The sequence below is a fragment of the Mustela nigripes genome, chromosome 17, assembly GCF_022355385.1.
Source record: "Mustela nigripes isolate SB6536 chromosome 17, MUSNIG.SB6536, whole genome shotgun sequence".
NCBI classification, from domain to species: Eukaryota; Metazoa; Chordata; class Mammalia; order Carnivora; family Mustelidae; genus Mustela; species Mustela nigripes.
Genome location: NC_081573.1, coordinates 11,178,681 through 11,197,951, shown reverse-complemented (window position 1 = coordinate 11,197,951; position 19,271 = coordinate 11,178,681). Strand labels below are relative to the sequence as shown.

At 45.0% G+C, this 19,271-nt stretch overlaps 2 protein-coding genes across 8 annotated transcripts in view; both read right to left on the bottom strand.

The window, feature by feature from the left end:
* The window catches only part of SMIM17 (small integral membrane protein 17), a 56,257-nt gene extending 47,104 nt beyond the window's left edge, over positions 1–9,153 (bottom strand). The window contains exons 1-2 of the mRNA XM_059383213.1: positions 9,139–9,153; positions 4,667–4,733 (exon numbers count right to left, since the gene is read on the bottom strand). The gene's annotated coding sequence lies outside the window, so the exon portion shown is untranslated. The remainder of the gene's footprint in view (positions 1–4,666; positions 4,734–9,138) is intronic.
* Positions 1–19,271, bottom strand: part of ZNF470 (zinc finger protein 470) — a 38,889-nt gene that overhangs the window by 10,322 nt on the left and 9,296 nt on the right. For 5 of the 7 annotated variants that reach the window (XM_059383162.1, XM_059383161.1, XM_059383163.1 and 2 more), the window contains one exon: positions 12,777–17,548. In XM_059383162.1, the coding sequence (XP_059239145.1) occupies positions 15,675–17,548 (1,874 nt within the window). In that variant the 3' untranslated portion in view covers positions 12,777–15,674. Of the gene's footprint in view, positions 1–4,666; positions 4,734–9,138; positions 17,549–19,271 lie in introns of those variants that run through there. The other 2 variants (XM_059383168.1, XM_059383167.1) reach the window with 2 other exon arrangements.

Here is a 19,271-nt window from a genome sequence, read left to right as displayed (position 1 = left end):
CTACGGTTGTCCTGGGTGTTAAGCAAGGTAAGGATGTGTGCTTCCAGCCCCGTGCCTGGTATGGCTGGAGTAAGCGCTTGACAGACGCCAGCTTTTGCTATCATCAGTTGATTAATTTTGCTATTTCATATGTATCTTATATATACTTTTTATTATTAATAACAATTATTGATACAGAATATTATTTAATTCTCTGACCTAATACATCCTTTGACCAGTCCTGTTAATAATTCCTTCTTTTAAAAAAACCCACTTTATTGAGGCCTGGGTGCCATACAAAAAGCCATGAACATTAATGAATACAATTTGCTAAGTTTGGAAAGCATACACTCATGTAATCACCACCACGATCAAGGCCATAAACTCATCCATCACTTCAAGTTTCCTCCTGCCCCCTTTTAAAATTTATTTTAATTTTTTTATATGCTAATTCCTTCAGAAAGTCTACCCTAAACACGTTCCATCTCAGCTCACCCAATGAGTCAACTATTTGCTGAGCAGGTCCCACACATCAAGCCTGGGCTGGGGGTGTACAAAAGTGCCCCAGAACCACACGGCCAATCTCGGGAAGTCTCAGAGCCCATGCCTTGCCCAAGCATGCTGGGAGGGCAGACAGCAGGTGGTCAGGGAGACCTCCCGCAGACATGAAGCTTAACCCCAAATGCACCTGAGCCCTCCGAGTCCTCCTAAATAATGCAGGGAAAAGAACAAACAGACACAACCAGCACCGACAAGGTACAAGCGGAGACAGCTCGGGGCAGCTGCTCTGGAAGAGGTCGATGGCCGCTTCGACGGTTAAGTAGTCATTGTGGGAGCCAGCAATCCCTCTCCTGAGTGTGTGCCCGAGAGAAGCAAAGACACGGGTTCACACGAAAAACCTGCCCTGTCCACTGCACCGCTGTTAACAATGACCAGAAAGTGAATGAGCGAGCGTGCTCTCCCTGCGCCACCGCGAAAGCCCTCGCACAGGTGACCGCAAGGCGGGGCCCCACCACCACCGCACTGAACGCAGACACAAACGAGCACGTGGCCGGCGGTTCCACTCCGTGAAACGTCCTGATATGAAAACTCACAGAGACAGGAAGTAGATCAGGGGTTACCCGAACAAAGGGCAGCAAGTGCTACCGGACACACATTTCCGGTCTGCGGGTGAGGACGTTCTGCAATTGCCCGGGGTGGCCGCCGCACAGCCCTGTGGTCAGATGAGATCAGGCAGGCGGGGTGTGTCCCAATAAAGGAGTTACATAAACATCATGACAAACCGACACTCACAGACAACAGAATTGACACGTTCATGCAGCAAATTAAAGTTCAGGTAGATACACAAAAGATTCAGAAGTTTGTGATTATCACCTAAATGATAAATGGAAAAAGGGAAGAAAATACAGGTCATGTATGACCTGTGAACAGAGAGACCTTTAAAGACAACAGATGTTGGGGCGCCTGGGTGACTCAGTGGGTTAAGCCTCTGCCTTCGGCTCGGGTCATGATCCCAGAGTCCTGGGATCAAGCCCCACATTGGGCTCTCTGCTCAGCAGGGAGCCTGCCTCCCCACCTCTCTCTGCCTGCCTCTCTGCCTACTTGTGATCTGTCTGTCAAATAAATAAAATCTTAAAAAAAAAAAATAATAAAGACAACGGATGATACCACAGAAGGAGAGGCAAATTTGGTTTTAAAAATCTGAAATGTGGAGCCTGGGTGGCTCGGTGGGTTAAGCCTCTGCCTTCGGCTCGGGTCATGATCCCAGCATCCTGGGATGGAGCCCCACATTGGGGTTCCTGCTCAGCCTGCTTCTCCCTCTCCCACTGCCCCTGCTTGTGTTCCCTCTCTCGCTGTGTCTCTTGTTAGGGCCAATTTAATGTTAAAACCTGTTTAACCATTAGGGCCTGCTTAGTCAGCATGACTCCATATTGCCTAGGTAGCCATATTACTGTTTATATCCACAGACTTCATTCCGGGAATAAACACCCCAGTAGTTCCTAGCATTGGTTCTGGGTATTGATTCTGGGAGTAAACGCCTTAACAATAGAAGCTACGTACCTTGGGTCTGCGGTTATGCCCTATAAAACCAGCCTGTGAGATCGGGATGGAGTCGCTCTCTTCGGAGGCGGCCCTGGCCAGTCAGTCTGACTTCTAATGCTTGGCATAGAATAAAACTTTGCAAAACTTTCACTTTGTCTCAGTCCCATTCCTTTGATACCAGACCCCAACATCTCTCTCTGTCAAATAAATAAATAAAATCTTTAAAAACATAAATTAAATAAATAAAAATCTGAAATGCTTTTGTATTTTAAAAATATAGAATAAAAGAAGAAACAAAGAGCAAGCCTGGGAAGAATAGCTGCCACATCTACTTACATACACACGTGTGCATGCTTAAAATTTCCAAAATACTGAGAATCCTGTAGACAGATAATCTACCCACCTGCAGAAATGGCTAACAAACATTTGCTGAAAATAAACCCGGACCAATACCACAGACAACGCTACTCAGAAAGAGATAGCATGACACCATTTGTCACCCATCACGCTCAAGGTCAACACCGTGTGTCATTTATATGCCAAGTGCAGAAGAAATTCTGACAACAGTAAACGCAAACCTCCCTCCAGCCTGGCAGGAACACACACACCGCCACCACCTGTCGGGAAAGTGCTACGTGCCTCATGGAAGGCTTCAGAAACATCCAACCCAGGATTCCTCCTCAGGGAAGCACACTTAAGAAATCATATGAAACGCACGGAAAGACTTATGCACCAGCCATGTCCCTCCTGATACTGTTCATAACCACGAGTAACAGGAAACAAATAAATGTCCCATGAAAGAACCACGAAGGAAACCAGCTACAGCCCTTAGGTAAAATTTGTATGTAGCCATTAAAATGGATGTTACGGAGAGCTTTTAACTACACAGAGAAATGTTTAGGATGAAATATTCCACAACAACAAAAAAACAGGATATAAAAACTGTGATTCTGGTTTTTGCAAAGCATGTATCCAGGGAAAGAAAGACACACAAACACCAAACAGTGGTTATCTCCTGCAGTAAGATCACACAGGTCATTCCGATTCTCTTTGCTATGTTCTTCTGTATTTTTCTAAGCTCTTTATAATGATCGTGTATTTCCTTACCTGCCAGGAATCTTCTTTTATGATAGGCTATTTATAGCATTGAAAAACTTATTTAGAAAAAAAAAAAAAGAAAAACTTATTTTTTAGGGGCGCGTGGGTGGCTCAATGGATTAAAGCCTCTGCCTTCAGCTCAGGTTGTAGTCTCAGGGTCCTCTGCCTTCAGCTCAGGTCGTAGTCTCAGGGTCCTGGGATTGAGCCCTGCATCAGGCTATCTGCTCACTGGGGAGCCAGTTTCCCTTTCTCTCTCTCTGCCTACTTGTGATCTCTCTCTCTGTGTCAAAAATTAAAAAATAAAAAATAAAATAAATTATTTTTTTTAAGTCAAACTAGTGATGTTTGAAAGTTTATGAAGTTTCAAAATAAGAGAAATCCTTATTAATTAAAAGTTGAATGGGGAAAAAAAATCTCAATATTAAAATGATAGGGCCACCTGGGTGGCTCAGTCATTAAGTGTCTGCCTTGGCTCAGGTCATGATCCCAGGGTCCTGGGATGGAGTTCCGCATCGGGCTCCCTGCTCAGGGGGAAGCCTGCTCAAGTTTCTGAGAACAAAAATAGAAGGAGAGGGGCACCGGGGTGGCTCAGTGGGTTAAAGCCTCTGCCTTCGGCTCAGGTCATGATCCCAGGTCCTGGGATTGAGTCCCGCATCAGGCTCTCTGCTCGCAAGGAGCCTGTTTCCCTCCCTCTCTCTGCCTGCCTCTCTGCCTACTTGCTATCTCTGTCAAATAAATAAATAAAATCTTTAAATAATAATAATAATAATAATAATCAGGGAAGGAAGAAAATAAATGAATACCCAAATATCCATATGGCCTATATATGGGGAAAGGGACTTTGAGTGAATTATACTGTCTTACTTACAGTTTACTGTGTTTTCTCAGTTTTCTAGGAATATCCATGTTATTTTTTTATTATGAAATATTTCTGGCACAAAAGGAAATTTAGAGAAAAATACAACAAGCAACCATACATGTGCCACCCATTAAAGCATAAGCCTACCAGCGAGAGCCACAGGCGCCCAGCTGCCCTACCCCAGGGCGGCGTCCTCTCTCTCCAGAGGTAACCGCTGTCCGAAGTGTGCAGGCCCGTTCCAGCCTGTGTTTTGGACTTTCACCACGTGTGTGGGTGTTCGTAAGCGACATTCATGAGTCTGGTCCAGTGTGCGGCCCAAGTCCCTCTGTAGGGGCCTTTTTCACACTTGATGTGGTGTGTTTAACCGCCACTTCCCAGGGGACCATTTGTCTCCTGAAAGCCCCGAGGAGAAAGCCAGTCCCTCCCAGCTGCCCTGTCCCTCTCGGCTGGCTGAAGCCAGTGTCAGGGGCAGGCAAGGGGTTGCTGGGCCCGGAAAGGGCAGAGCAGAGGAGGGCAGCACCCCTGCATGCAACCCACCCCCCGCAGGGCAGACACAGGCCCCTGCAGACTGTGCTGAGCACGTGAGCTCCACAGGGGTGTTGGGAGCAACAGGGTCATCCTGGGCAGGAGTCCTGCCCTTTAAGCTTGAGCCTCCGGAATGGAGTGTGAGAGCGTGACAGGACTTACCAGGGCCTCGTCAGTCAGCAGCTGTGTGGCCATCCTTCCAGTGCCCAGGGTGATAGGAATGGGCAGACTGTGGTTAGGAGAGAGCAAGAGAGAGAGAGGGCACAGTGAGAAACCAGGCCTGGCAGATGGGACAGATAGACACATACCTACCATGAGACAGGCAAGGAGGGATACACACACATACACACACACGTTAATAACAAACACTAAGCTCTGTGCAAGGCCATGGACAGAAATCTCTCCTTTAATCCTCTTAATGCCCCACAAAGTAAGTCCTACTTCTACCCATCCCATTTCACAGATGAGAAAACTGAAGCCCAGGGATAAGTCACTGGCCCAAGATGACACAGCTGGGGAATGGAGGTGGGCCGAGTATGTCCAGCTCTAGGTGCTTGATGCCTCTCAAAAGCACCCCCAGACACCCTCACACCCCCACACTCATTCCCACAGCTGCTGGGAGCAACAGGACCCTCTGCCTTCTCCCAGCCACCTGCTCAGGCCCCCTCCCCAGGTTGGAGTGCTGGTCTGAGGCGCCACTCCCCACCGCAGCAGGCAATTCCCCATGTCTCCTGGGGGTATCTGTGGGGTTCAGCTAACACACACAGAAGGAACCTGGAGCACAAACTCAACACAGAGCTGCCATCATTACTGTTGCTGGTCGAGTATGTTCCAAGAGTAAAATGCAGTCAGCTTTGTTCTGAAGTCTCCTTTCTTATGGCAAAGAATACCCTTTTAAACTAAGTTGATTTAGGGGCACCTAAGTGGCGAAGTCGATAGAGCGTCCAACCCTTGCTTTGGCTCAAGTCGTGATCTCCAGGGTCCTGGGATCAAGCTCCCGTAGGGCTCCACACTCAGCATGGAGTCGGCTTAAGACATTTTCACCCTCTCCCTCTTCCCCTTCCACTTGTGCTTGTGTGCTCTCTCTAAATAAATAAGATCTTTAAAAAAATAAACTAAGTTGATATAATAAATAAATTTAAAAACCAGTGAGCCAATTTAAATAAAAGCAAAGTAAAACACTAGACAGGTGGCATAGGTTAGCACAAATTCTTAGTTTAGGACATGCTAGTGCAGTCCTGGCTCCACAGTGACCTGCCAGGACTTTGCATGCCTCCCATGATGAGTCACCAATATCTCTGACTGGAAACAAATTTTCCTTCTGCCATTAAGCCAAAATACACCTCCCTAAACCTCCCTCAGGATCACTTGTAAAAATGCAGTCTTCTATACAAAAGCCCTTCAGCTACTGTGCCATTTCTCAAAATGTCAGAAATCACCAGAAAAGCTTATTATTATTCAGAATACACATCCCTAGGTTTCTGCCTAGACCTGGTGCATCAAACCTGCTGGGATGCGGACCAAGAATTATTGATTTCCAAATGAGTTTCTTAAAGTGTAAGAACCACGAAGACAAAGAAGGGTCTCTTTGAGCTCAAAGGGTCCCCCACTTTTACAAGCAGAAAGTTGCAATTTTAACTCGCACATAAGGACAGGTTGGCAGAAATCTTTAGAACACTACTTCTCGGCCAGAGGGTGATTTTGGCCCCGGGAGACATTTGGCAATGTCTGGAGACATTCTGTAAGTGCCACAACTTGCGGGAGGCGCAGCTCTGGGCATTTGGTGGGTGGAGACCAAGCAATGCTGCTCAGTACTGCCAAGTACGCCGAGTCCACAAGGCGGCCCCACAGCAAAGACTGCCAACAGAGCGAGGCCAAGGAGCTCCAGTATCCACTGCAAACGCATGGGCTCAGGTCTCTTACCACTTCCCATCCACAGATTCCACAGAACCATGTCTGGCCTGCAGCAAGCCCTCAGTAAAAATGTCCTTCAGCTAAAAAACCCTCCTGTGGTCTCCCACAGCATCAGAAATCACCCAGACTTCCCAGCTGCCCACGCGGCCCTTATGGTCTGCACCTGCTGGCCGTCACCCTCCCAGTCTGCTCTCCTCTCCAACACTTGGCCCCAGGCACACTGGCCTTCACATCTACTGCTCCCTCTTCCCTAGCCATGGGAAGAACTAGCGTCTTCTCACAGTCAGCTTAAGCATCACCCCCTTGGAGAAGTAAATCCCCCACCCCCAAGCCCCTGAGCTCAAGCGGCAACACCCCTACCCCTTCCACCATCTTCCCATAGCACACATGATTATCAGCAACTGTCTTTTTAAAGAGTCGTTCTCGGGGCGCCTGGGTGGCTCAGTGGGTTAAGCCTCTACCTTCTGCTCAGGTCATGATCTCAAGGTCCTGGGATCTAGCCCCACGTTGTGCCAGATTCTCTGCTCAGCGGGGAGCCTGCTTCCCTCTCTCTGCCTGCCTCTCTGCCTACTTGTGATCTCTCTGTCACATAAATAAAATCTTTAAAAAAATAAAATAAAGAGTTGTTCTCGAGTTCCTTGTCTGTCCTCCCTCCACCAGAAGGCAACTCGTCAGGAAGCAGAGATGATCACGGCATCCAGGACGATGTGTGGCACACAAGAGGCACCCGAACACAGAGGGAAAGAACAGATGAGCAAACTTCTAGAGCTGGCAAAGACACAAAGAAATGGGCCTTCTCCACACAGCAGAAGGAATGGGAGTCTCTCACCTTTCCAGAAAGCCAGCTGGCAACATAAGAACCCCATAACCCAGCAGCCCTGTCTGAGACTCTGCCACAGCAATAAAAGCTCTGTGTAAAAGGTTACAGCACAAAAAAGCCATATTTACTGTAGAACTATTCCTGGAGGCAAAAGGCCAACCAACCCACAAAAAGTCCAGAAATAAAATAAAAAGTACCCATCAATAAGGGAGAGGCCATATTATGAAGGATCAGGTCTTCTCTACAAAGGAGGAGTAGTTCTGCGTCTACTCACATCCGTAATGTCACTAAGTGAGAAACACAAATTAGATGATAGTTTTACACCTGACTTTAAGCTCTCTGCATAAAGACAAACCAGCACGTGGAGGGCAGGGGTTGCTTCTGTGCAGCATTTCTGAGCCTGGGAAAGACCATGGAATGATAGACACCAGGTGGTGCCTTGAGGGGACAAAGTAGGAATGAGAAGGAGGTGTTATTCATTGTTTTCCTTCATATTCTTTGTTTCGCTGGATGCAGTAATTTCCTATCACTGTTGTAATGTTTGAAAAAATATTTAACTTTTCAAAAGGTATTCTTTCCGACTGGCAGACTCTGCCTCCTATCCCTGCACTGTGAAGTCAACAACACCAGCTCTTTGGCTGGACACAAACAGAACCAGAGCCAACTTATCCATGAGGTATAGTGAGCCGGGCGCCCCTAATATCAAAAAGGATGAATGTAATCCAACCCAGAATATATAAATCCTTATAGCCGTGGAATCACAAACTGTAATTTTAATAACAAATTTATTTTGAGAAAGGAGTCCATGAATTCAGAGTGGCCCTGTAAGGTGACACGTGCACAGGGCTGGTGACTATTGGACAGAGTGTGGTCTGAGAGCTGTGCTGTTGCAAAGCCAGTGGCTCCCTCCTTCCTCCTCTTCCTCTGAGGTTTCTGCTATTTCCTTCCTTCCATTGTTTCTAGTGGAGAATCCCATGGGGGAAAAATCCTGGAACTTTGTCTCCAACAAGTTGAAAGGATTAAAGAATTTCCCATTTGTCTGGTGGCTAAGCATGGGGGCTCTGGACCCCAGATGCCTGGGTCTTCTTAGTCTCTAAGCTGGGTGACTTGGTCTCTGAGCTGTTTCCCCATCTGTAAAATGGGGGTGGTCAGGGCTGCAACCTCAGAGCTCCTGGAAGGCCTCTAAAAGGGGTAGTCCCGGAAAGTGCCTAGAGCAGCACTCTCAGTGCCCAGTACACATTCTCTGAACAAATACACCCCTGGTCAGAATGGGGTACGGGCACTACTCCCCTCGAGAAGGCCCTGTGAGCAGAGGCGGGACAGGAAGGAGTACGCCCCCTCGGCCCCACTTGCCACCGCCCACACTCTAGGGCCATGGGCTCCCGCCCCTCCAGAGCCTTCTATAGGACCCACAAGTCTTCGGGGGCCCCAGGCTGGGCCCACTTGTGCAGCCACAGCCGGCCCTCCACACGCGCGACGGCGAGGGCACACCCGGACGCACTCACACCCGGCGACAGACACTGACGGACACAGGGGGACAGGTGGGCCTCGTAGGGACACACCCCACACCCAGACACAGGGGCCAGAGGCCGGGACCCGCACAGCTGCGCCCCGGGGCGGCGCCCTCACACACACACACACTCGGCCACGCTACCCAAGCAGACGCTCGCACGGACGTGGGGAGTCCGGCCCCGGGCTCAGGGGCGCACCCCGAGACGCTGAGACCGGCGGGCGCGTAGGACGCCGCCCCGCCCTACACTGACTCCACACGGGCCCGACCGAACGGCCCGGGCACACGCGGTCGGGCACACACAGGCGCCTCCTTTCCGACCCCAGCCGCGTCTCCACAGCCCGCAAACCCTCCTCCGCCCCTCCGCGCACGCAGTCCGCACGCCCTCACCTGGGCCCGCACGCCCCATCCGCCGGGCGAGGGTCTGTCCGCGCGGGGGCACCCAGGTGGGAGACCCCGCCCCCTTTCCTTCCGCCCCGCCCCTCCCGGCCCCGCCCCGTCCGCTGCAGGACTCACCCGCGCGCCTCTGCCAGGACAATGACCCGCGCCCGCGGGGCCCGCCCGGCCGCACTGCGCCTGCGCTGTCGGAGGGACTACACTACCCAGAGGCCCGCGCGCCGCCGCCTCCGTTCGGGCCTCCGGCCGGGCGGAGCGGAGCGAAGCCGAGACCCGATCGCGCCCTCTCGTTTCCTGGAGGTCCCAGCCGCACCGCTACCAACAGGGCTGGGTGGTGGAGGGAAGGGGAGGGAGAGGGCGGGGCGAGAGCAAGGAGGGAAAGGGAGGAGGAAGAGAAGGGGAGTGGAGGGGAAAGGGAGGGGGGCGGGAGATGGAGTAGGGCCGGGAGGGGAAGGGGAGAGGGGGGAGGCCTAGGAAGGAGTGGGAGGGGGAAGAGAGGCGCCGGGGGAGGGAGGAAGGAGAAGGGAAGAGATGGGAGGAGGAGGGACCTGGAGGAGGGAGGAAGATCTGAGAAGGGGAGGAGAGGTGAGGGGAAAAGAAGGAACACGACCAGGACAGAAGGAGAGAACAAAGAAGGGTTGGGGAGGGAAGACGGGGGAAGAGGAGAAGGAACAGGGGAGAAGTGGGGAGGGAAAATTCCAGAAAAGGAGGGGTCATAGGGAGGGGCAGAGAAAACCCCTTTTTCTGTGCCATCCTGCAGCCAGGCCTTAAAGACAGCCAAGAAGGACAATACCGGACGGCTTTCTAGAACCTAATGATCACGCTGATTCTCCGCGACACAAAGAAGCAATTGATCATAATAAAAAAATATTGACCCTTCTTACTAGATTTCCTAGGTGCTATCTTCTGTACTTGGCATTTTCTGATTTATGAACTCATTTAATCCTTAAAACCAAGCTACTTTTTTTTTTTTTTTTTAAGATTTTCTTTATTTGAGAGAGCGCATGAGAGGGGAGGTCAGAGGAAGAAGCAGCCTCCCCATGGAGCTGGGAGCCCACGGGACTTGATCCCATGATTCCATCATCACGACCTGAATGGGAGGCAGTCGCTTAACCAACTGAGCCACCCAGTAGCCTACCAAGCTACTTTCTAGGTAAGGAAAGTGGTGCAGACAAGAGAGGTCTCATAAGAGCAAAGGCGTTGTTGGGGGAGGAACCAGGCCTCCTGACCGAGTCCCTCTTATACCATAAACCTGGAATCTAGGTACAAAAGCATTTACTAAATGACTGACCACGGAAGAAAAAAAAGCTAACCTCATGGTGACTCATGATTTCTTAATTGGGTATTTTATTTTGAGATAAAAGTAGAATCACACGCAGTTGCAAAAAATAAAATGGAAACCATACAGAAAGATCCCCTCTATCCTTCATCTGGCTGCTCCCAAAGGTGACATCTTGCAGTATCAAAATTAGGATACTGATGTGGATGTTGTTAAGATACAGAATATTTCCATCACCACTAGGTTCCCCCACGTGGCTCTTTCATAACCACACCCACTTTCCTTCCAGACCCCATCCTTTCTTAACCCCATCACTAACTTGTTCTCTATATCCATAATTTTGTTTACAACAGGCTTTTTTTCCCCATTAAGCATAATTCTTGAGATTTATCCAAACTGTTACACATATCAGTTTATTACTTTGTTGCCAGATTCTACCCCATGGTACTGACACCACAATTTGGGTATCACATCTGGGATATTTTCAGTTTGGGGATATCCCAGGTGTGGGGTTTTTTTTGTTGTTTGTTTTTTGTGGGGTTTTTTTGCCCTTTTCTTTCATTGTGGTAAAATCATGTATATTTTGGATATTAACCATTACCAGATACTTGGTTTGCAAATATTCTCCCATTCCATAGATTGCCCTCTCAGTGTTGTTTCCTTGTGACAGGTTTTGTGTAAACATAAATCTTTATTTCTCTGTGATAAATGCCCACGGGTCCAACTACTAGGTCATATAGTATTTGCATTTTTAGTTTTTCCTTGTTTAAACAAACTGCCACACTGTTTCGCAGAATAGCTGTACCATCTTACGTTCCTACCAGCAATTTAGGAGGTAAGAGAGGTTAGGACACAAACAGCACAGAGGGATGACCACATAAAGACACAGAGAGAAGGTGGCCACCTACAATCCAGGAGAGAGGGCTCAGAAGAAACCTACCTACCCACACCTCAATCTGGCCTCTACAGAACTGTGAGAACACACATTTCTGTGGTTAAGCGGTATTTCATTATGACACCCTCACAAACAAAGGCACCAAGGCAGGTGCCTGGTTCCTTCAACGCAGAGACACTACTGCTGCTGCTGCCCGTCTGTGTGTGGGAAGGGTGAATGGACCCAGGGGAGGGCAGCCTGGGAGGAACCGTGGGGGCTGCTGGCTGAGCCTGTTCCTTCCAGAGTTCCTGGATCAGGATCCATGACACCGGCCCACAGGCAGGAGTTTGGTGATGCTGCGGGCAGGTCTGTGGGTCCAGGTGCCATGCACCTCTGCCCATTCCTTAGGATGTTGTATGCATTCCTAGTTCACGAGTACTGGTTCCATGATGGGTTTCATTTTTGTTTGAATAATCCACAAATTACCCAGCCCAAAAAATGCAGGAGCAGATCAGAGCCAATTTGTCTGTTGGGGGATGCCCTGAGCATCACAGATGCCAGATAGGGGACATCCTACTTTCAGGTAGAGAGAGAGGATCTATTGTCAGACAGCATTACTAATATCGCAGGCTCTCAGTGCACGTGCCAGGTGTGAAGCTGGTTTTGAGGACACAAGGGATGGAGTGTGGCCACTCCACTCTATGGGTTGGCCTGGCATCACATTCATGAGGACTCTGTGCCCTATGCCCTCTTAACCCTATGACTTCAACTAGCATAAGACATTTTCAACAATATCATACAAATATCCCTAGTTGCAATTTTTTGCCTTGATGGTGGAAGTTCAAGATCTGAGTTTTAAATTACCCAAAGCAATTAGATACCAGCATCATATACACTCTTTGGACTTAGCAGTCCTCTTCCTCTTTAAACTGCCATAATCCAGGATCCCTGACCTCCACTCATCTCAGGTGACTACAAATAATAATTTACTTCGATGTTTACCCCGTGCACACCATGAGCTCTCCACTTCCTCATGCTAGAAAAGAAACAGGACTCTTACTTGCGCCATCTCACTTAAAACCAATCCCTAATACCTCAAATTTTCCAAAGATTCTATAGCCTATCACCCAATCTTCATACCAAACTGTATTGGTTAAGTTGCTTTAATTACAAGCATATGCACGATATAGGTAAAAAATGAAGAACTGAAGAATAGTGGGTAGTTTGCAGAATTACAGCCTTAGAAAGCCCAAGAGCTAGAGTGACCCCAAAGATCTGTCATGAGAACACCAGCGTCATCCCTTTAGGGAGCTGCCATTAGATGACAAAGACCCAACCACCTTGCAAACTCCAGAGAGAATCTGATTAGCCAAGACCATCAGCGCCATATGGTACAGTATGGTCAGCTGCTCGAAGGAAAAGAAGAGATGGTGTCCTCGAAAGAAGGAATGGAAAACAGGGCAGAGAAAAACAGAAAAATACATATTTTAAGTTTTATTTCTGGTATTATGAGTTTATACTAGAATACAGATCTGGAAATGTTTTTCATTTAGCATAATACAACCATCCTTCTATGGCTATAGACATATTTATAGCTCTTTTTTCAACAGCTGCATGTAATTCTACTGAATGAATACACCATAATTAACTTATCCATTTACCCAGCCCCCGAATGGTTTCTACTGAGTTCACCATCAAAAATATTTTTGCCATTATACATTTACCTACATCTGTACACTTTGGTTTCTGAGTAATAATGATTAAAATGGTATATACACACAGAAATTTATATAACCAACAATGGAACTGTTTTTGACACAGTCACTAGATATAATCACTTTTCTATGATTTAAAATCAATCTTTTGGGGAAAAAAGTAGATATAACATCATTTTATTCTGCATTTCCTTGATTACTAGTGATAGTGGGTCATTTCCATTAGCTGTTTTTCATCTTCTTTGAACAGGCCATTAGCTTTGTCCATTTTTTCTACTGAATTGCTGGTGTTACTATTATTTATTTGTAATAATGCTCTGAATATCAGGGGTTATTATCCTTCATTATGTTGGTTTGCAAATATTTTCTTTCAATCTCGTATTTGTATATTTGACTTTGACTCTGATATTTTCCACATAAATGTTATCTTAATGTCAGCTCCTGGATTATGTGTGATACTTAAGAAGGCCCACCTCAAAATTATAGAAATAACATTTTTCTTGTACTCTAATATTGTACTTAGATCTTTCAGAGCTTCATTAGTGTACAAGGTACGTTCTTTCCATAGAGCTAAGTCCCAACACCATTTGATTAATCCATCTTCCTCTCACAGCAATGAAAAATCCTTTTTACCATACATAAGGGGAATCTAATAGGACCACCCAACTCCTAGCCTCTACCCAAGTCAAGAGAATCCCAAAGCTCCATTTTCTAGCACTCATGCCCTCTGGATGAGAGCCCCCCTCACATGGCCTTCTGTGCTGCCACAGGCAAGTCTGAAGAGAAAACCCAAAAGCACCAAGTAAGAGTACTCCTCCAGGGGTGCGGGTAGGCTTTTCTAGGTAATGAAATGTGGTAATGGTTGTACAAATCTGAACATACTAAGTCAATGAATCGTGCACTTTAAATGGATGAACTGTATGGGACATAAATTGTATCTCAATAAGGTTACAAAAACCAGATACAAGAAACAAGCAAACAAACAACCCTCCACTAGACCTGAAAATCACTACTGATAGTGTGAAGAGAACACTCATGATCCTTCTAAAACCATCAATTCTGTCTTTCTGCAACACCAAAAGTGTAATTATCTACCATAGGACTAACTTATACCCACTGTATCAAACAGTTTCTTCTAACTGCTTCTAATGCCCATATGTTCTGGGAACAGTAAGGCACTCCTTGCCATCACTCCCTAGCTCCCTCTCTCGGGAATTTCTCATCATGGTCATACTGCACACTTTTCACATAGTATGACTTTCAATTTTGTCTGTCTTCTCCTACTAGGTCTGTGAGGGCAAAAACTTGCATATTTTGCACTCTGTTCTATCCCCAGCACCCAAAACAGGGCCTGGAACATATTAGTAAATGCTCAGTTAATGTTAAGTGAGTATAGTAAGGCACGTAGCACTCACTCACTCACTATTATACTCACTATTATACCACCATCCTATATTCCATAGATGGTCAGAATCAGCTTGTCAACTTAAAAATATATTGGGATTTTTACTGGACTATTGATTAATTTACAGATTTAACACAAGGAGAAATATCTTTGCCAAAGTCTTTCTATTTTACAAAGAAGGTCTCGCTTCCTACTTTCTCGACCTTTTAAAATTTAAAAAGTAAGCTTAAGTTTTAACATCAAAATTCACAAGCTAAAAGCAACATATGTGCTTTTCTTCTGGTACCACTCTTGTCAGTCTCACAGAGTAAGATGGGCAGCTTTACTGTATTTATTTTATGCTCTGTAACAATTCAAACATCACAGGAACTGTCTGTGCTTTTCTAAAGGTGAAAGTGTTAAATTACTTTTTTCTGTTTATTTCATGGCTATTAATCTGTTTAAGTTTTCTTGCTTGCTGACTTTAGTTTGTTTTTAATACCTAGCTAGTCCTACATGCTACCAAATGCTTTTGTTCTAACAGGCCTAGTCTAACTGCTAAGCGCCGGGGAAAGTGAGTGTCCCTCATCAGCAGTGCTACAAACCCTTGTATTTATTCATTCAGAGTGGTAAGCCAACATGTTATCTTGTCCATCACAGACTCTTTCAATCCTGAATGTGTTCATTTTTCTACCTCCTAGGAATGCAGACAATCCTTTGTCTTCTCTAAAATGTATAGGCTTCTTAGCCTTGAACTACTAGATTTTACATGCATCTGAACATGACAGCAAGAAAACCTTTACCTTAATGGCACTAATTATATGTCAACGGTTATGTGCTAAGCCCTTTAGGTAGACCAACTTAAAGACAAATGTTTTAAATGGGAAAGTAGCATAGATTTTTATTATTAAAAGATTAAGCTGGCTATAGTGCTAAAAATGCACTTGAGGGGAGCAAGAGGGATAATGGCTGTAACACTATGGTAAAAATAAAAATGAGATGGTTTCATCTTGGACTATGATGATAGGACATAGACTGGAAAAAAGTGGACAGACCCTAGAGGCAATCAAAAGATTAAATCTAGGGCGCCTGGGTGGCTCAGTGGGTAAGCCGCTGCCTTCGGCTCAGGTCATGATCTCAGGGTCCTGGGATCGAGTCCCGCATCAGGCTCTCTGCTCAGCAGGGAGCCTGCTTCCTCTCTCTCTGCCTGCCTCTCTGTCTACTGTGATTTCTCTCTGTCAAATAAATAAATAAAATCTTTAAAAAAAAAGATTAAATCTAGAGGACTTGGTGATATGGGGGTGAGGAGGAGGGAATAACTGAGGATGACTCTCCAGTATGAATTCGCTGATGATGCACAAGATGTACACTCTGCCTGAAGGCTTTCCCACATTCTTTACATTCATAGGGCCTTTCTCCAGTATGAATTCTCTTATGAAGTGTAAGATGGGCAATCTGGCTGAAGGCTTTGCTACATTCCTTACACTCATAAGGTTTTTCTCCTGTATGAATTCTTTGATGTAGTGTAAGAGATTTACGATGGCTAAAGGCTTTCCCACAAACATTACAGTCATAAGGCTTCTCGCCTGTATGACACCTCTGGTGACAAATCAGGGATGCCCTCTGTCGGAATGTCTTTCCACATTCAAGACATACATATGGTCTTTTCCCAGTATGGAGTTTCTGATGTTGAACAAGATAGGAGCCATCACTAAAGGCCTTCCCACATTCAATACATTCATACGGCTTCTCACCAGTGTGAACTCTCTGGTGTTGAACAAGGTGTGCAATCTGACTGAAAGCCTTACCACATTCCTTACATTCATAAGGTTTCTCTCCAGTGTGTATTTTCTGATGTTGTACAAGGTGCGCATTCTGGCTGAAAGTTTTGCTGCATTCCTTACATGCGTAAGGTTTCTCTCCAGTATGAATTCTCTGATGATGAGCAAGGTGTGTACTCTGCCGAAAAGCCTTCCCACATTCTTTACATTCGTAGGGTTTCTCCCCAGTATGAACTCTCTGATGAAGAGTAAGTGAGCCACGATGGCTAAAGGCCTTCTCACAGATATTACACTCATAAGGTTTCTCTCCGGTATGAATTCTCTGATGTACAGTCAGGGACGAGCCATGGCTAAAAGCCTTTCCACACACATGACATTTGTAAGGTCTCTCTCCAGTATGAATTCTCTTATGCTGAATAAGACCTATGTGATCAGTGAACGCCTTCCCACAATCAATGCAATCGAATGGTTTCTCTCCAGTATGGTAATACCGCCGATGACGTATAAGAGAAGCATTCTGCCTGAAAGCCTTCCCACAGTCAACACATTCATATGGTCTTTTTCCAGTGTGAATCCTTCGATGATGAGATAGGGATGAACAATCACTAAAAGCCTTCCCACATTCGATACATTCATAGGGTCTCTCTCCAGTATGAACTCTCTGATGTTGAGCAAGGTGTGCAAGCTGGCTGAAGGCCTTATTACACTGCTTACACTGATATGGTTTCTCTCCAGTATGAACTCTCTGATGTTGAATAAGATGAGCGTTCTGACTGAAGGCTTTCCCACATTCAGTACATTCAAAGGGTTTCTCTCCTGTATGTATTCTCTGATGTTGGGCGAGGTGAGCACTCTGGCTGAAGGCTTTCCCGCATTCAGTGCATTCATAGGGTTTCTCTCCAGTATGAATTCTTTGATGAAGAGTGAGTGTTGAGATTTTGCTAAAAGTTTTCTCACAGTCATTACATTTCAGAAGTTTCTTTTCTCTGTAGACTTGCTTGTGTTTTTTTACAAACAAATGTGTTTTTAAACTTTTACTATCGATCTCAAAATTATATATTCTCTCTTTGATGGGAAATACCTGCTTTAGATAAGATGATCTCTTCAGATGAAAAACTGTCCCAGATTTGTTAAAGTGGTCTCTTCTCTCAATAAGGGCATCTGTATGAGTGACTGTCTCCTGACTGAAGTGTGTCTTCTGACTTACCAGCTCCCTCTTAAATAGGTCTTCACATTTCCAGTTTACCCCTAATGTAGGACATTTAAGGTCATAGCTTGGAAGTATTTCCATTACCATTGCCTGGGATAATTTTTCTTCATAAATGCCCCGGTTTGGTGATAATTCCTTGGTCATCCAAACATACTCCAAGTCTGAAAGATATTGAAAAAGCAAATGTCTCCTTTATTTAATGCTAGAAGAATAGAAACTTCCAAAATGAAACCGTGTGAATCAATTACTGAAGACCACAGAGGTCTTTGACAATTCTTACAGAAAGTTGGGCAATGCAACCATGCTTGTATTTCTAAAATAAACCCTCCTGGGCTCTGGCGTATTATTTCAAGATGATCTTTTATTCAAAATTATGTACCAATATTCATAATTGAAATCTGTATTTTCCTTTTTTGATGTTATTTTGGTAATATTCTGGCATCAAATGTTATGTTTTCTTCATAAACGTAATTTCTTAAAATTCTTTTTTAAATTCTCTGTCATGGAACATTTTAAATGATGTTGATATTTTTCCTTACAGGTTTTACAGAATTTATTTGTGAAACTATTGAGAGCTGTTGCTTCTGTTCTCGGGGAAAGCAGTTCTGAGATAACTTTCTACATTTCTTCTATGGTAACCAGTCTGGTTAAAATTTCTCTCTCTTCTGGTGTAGGTTACGGTAATTTATATTCTCCTAAAACATTACCCATCTCATCCAGGTTTTCAAATTCCTTATAGAAAACTGAGGAAAACAGATTCATATGATTCTTTTTTTTATATGATTCTTTTAAGTATTTATGCATCAATAGTTACTTAATATCATTTCTTTTCTTGTTTTCTCTCATTTGTTTATATATTTGACAATTTATGTATTTTATTGGTTTTCTAAAGAAGCACCAACTTGATTTTCATTATATCTACTATTTACTAGTTCATTTACTCCTACTTTTACCTCCAGTAGTGTAAGTCACTATACATAAGTTTAGTTTACCTTACACTCATTTTGTTCTTTCTAATATCCCGAGTTGGATGCTTATTTATTTTTTCTTATTTATTATTTATGAATATACACCATTAGGGCTACAAATGACCTACCCAAATCTTCTTGAACCTCTGAGAACTGGAAGCAGGAAAAAGCCATACTACAAGGTACAGAATAAACTGTAACCATCTCACCTGAGGCTTATTTCACTGTAACATATAATCTATAAACTCTTATCTAGCTTTCATACCAGAAAAACACCTATCAAGCAAGGCAGGGAAAAAAATAAATGAATTTTAAAAAATTAACTGGGCCAAAAATCCCAATGAGTACAACAAAAGAGGGAAGATGTTGAACATAGAGAAAGGAGGTGAAGTTAGCTACCTAATTTATTCATGCTTTATGAGTATCAAATGATTATGTTTTAAATTTCAAATGGATCGATTTTAAAATACAGATTTACAAATATATAAAGACATAAAAGTAACAACTTCTAGGACTAAAACCCTTTTCATTTCAAGGAGTAGGATGGTGTAAAGGGGAAAAAAAAAACAAACCCAGACATAAACAACAAAGCAAAAATAAGTAACAGAAACACCAAAGACAAAAATAATTAAAGGCAAAGGGAAGAGCATAGCTATAATAGTCATTAACCTGATAAGCTCACATTTTAAAGAAAACACTTAAACCAGTTTAAAAAACTAAACACATATTTGTCTAAAGAATTCAGAAATGTAGGGGTGCCTGGGTGTCTCAGTCAGTTAAGCAGCTGCCTTCAGCTCAGATCATGATCTGGGATCGAGCCCCACATCAAGCTCCCTGCTTAGCGGAGAGCCCGCTTCTCCCTCTCCCTCTGCCTGACTCTCTGCCTACTTGTGATATCTCTCTCTCTCTCTCTCTG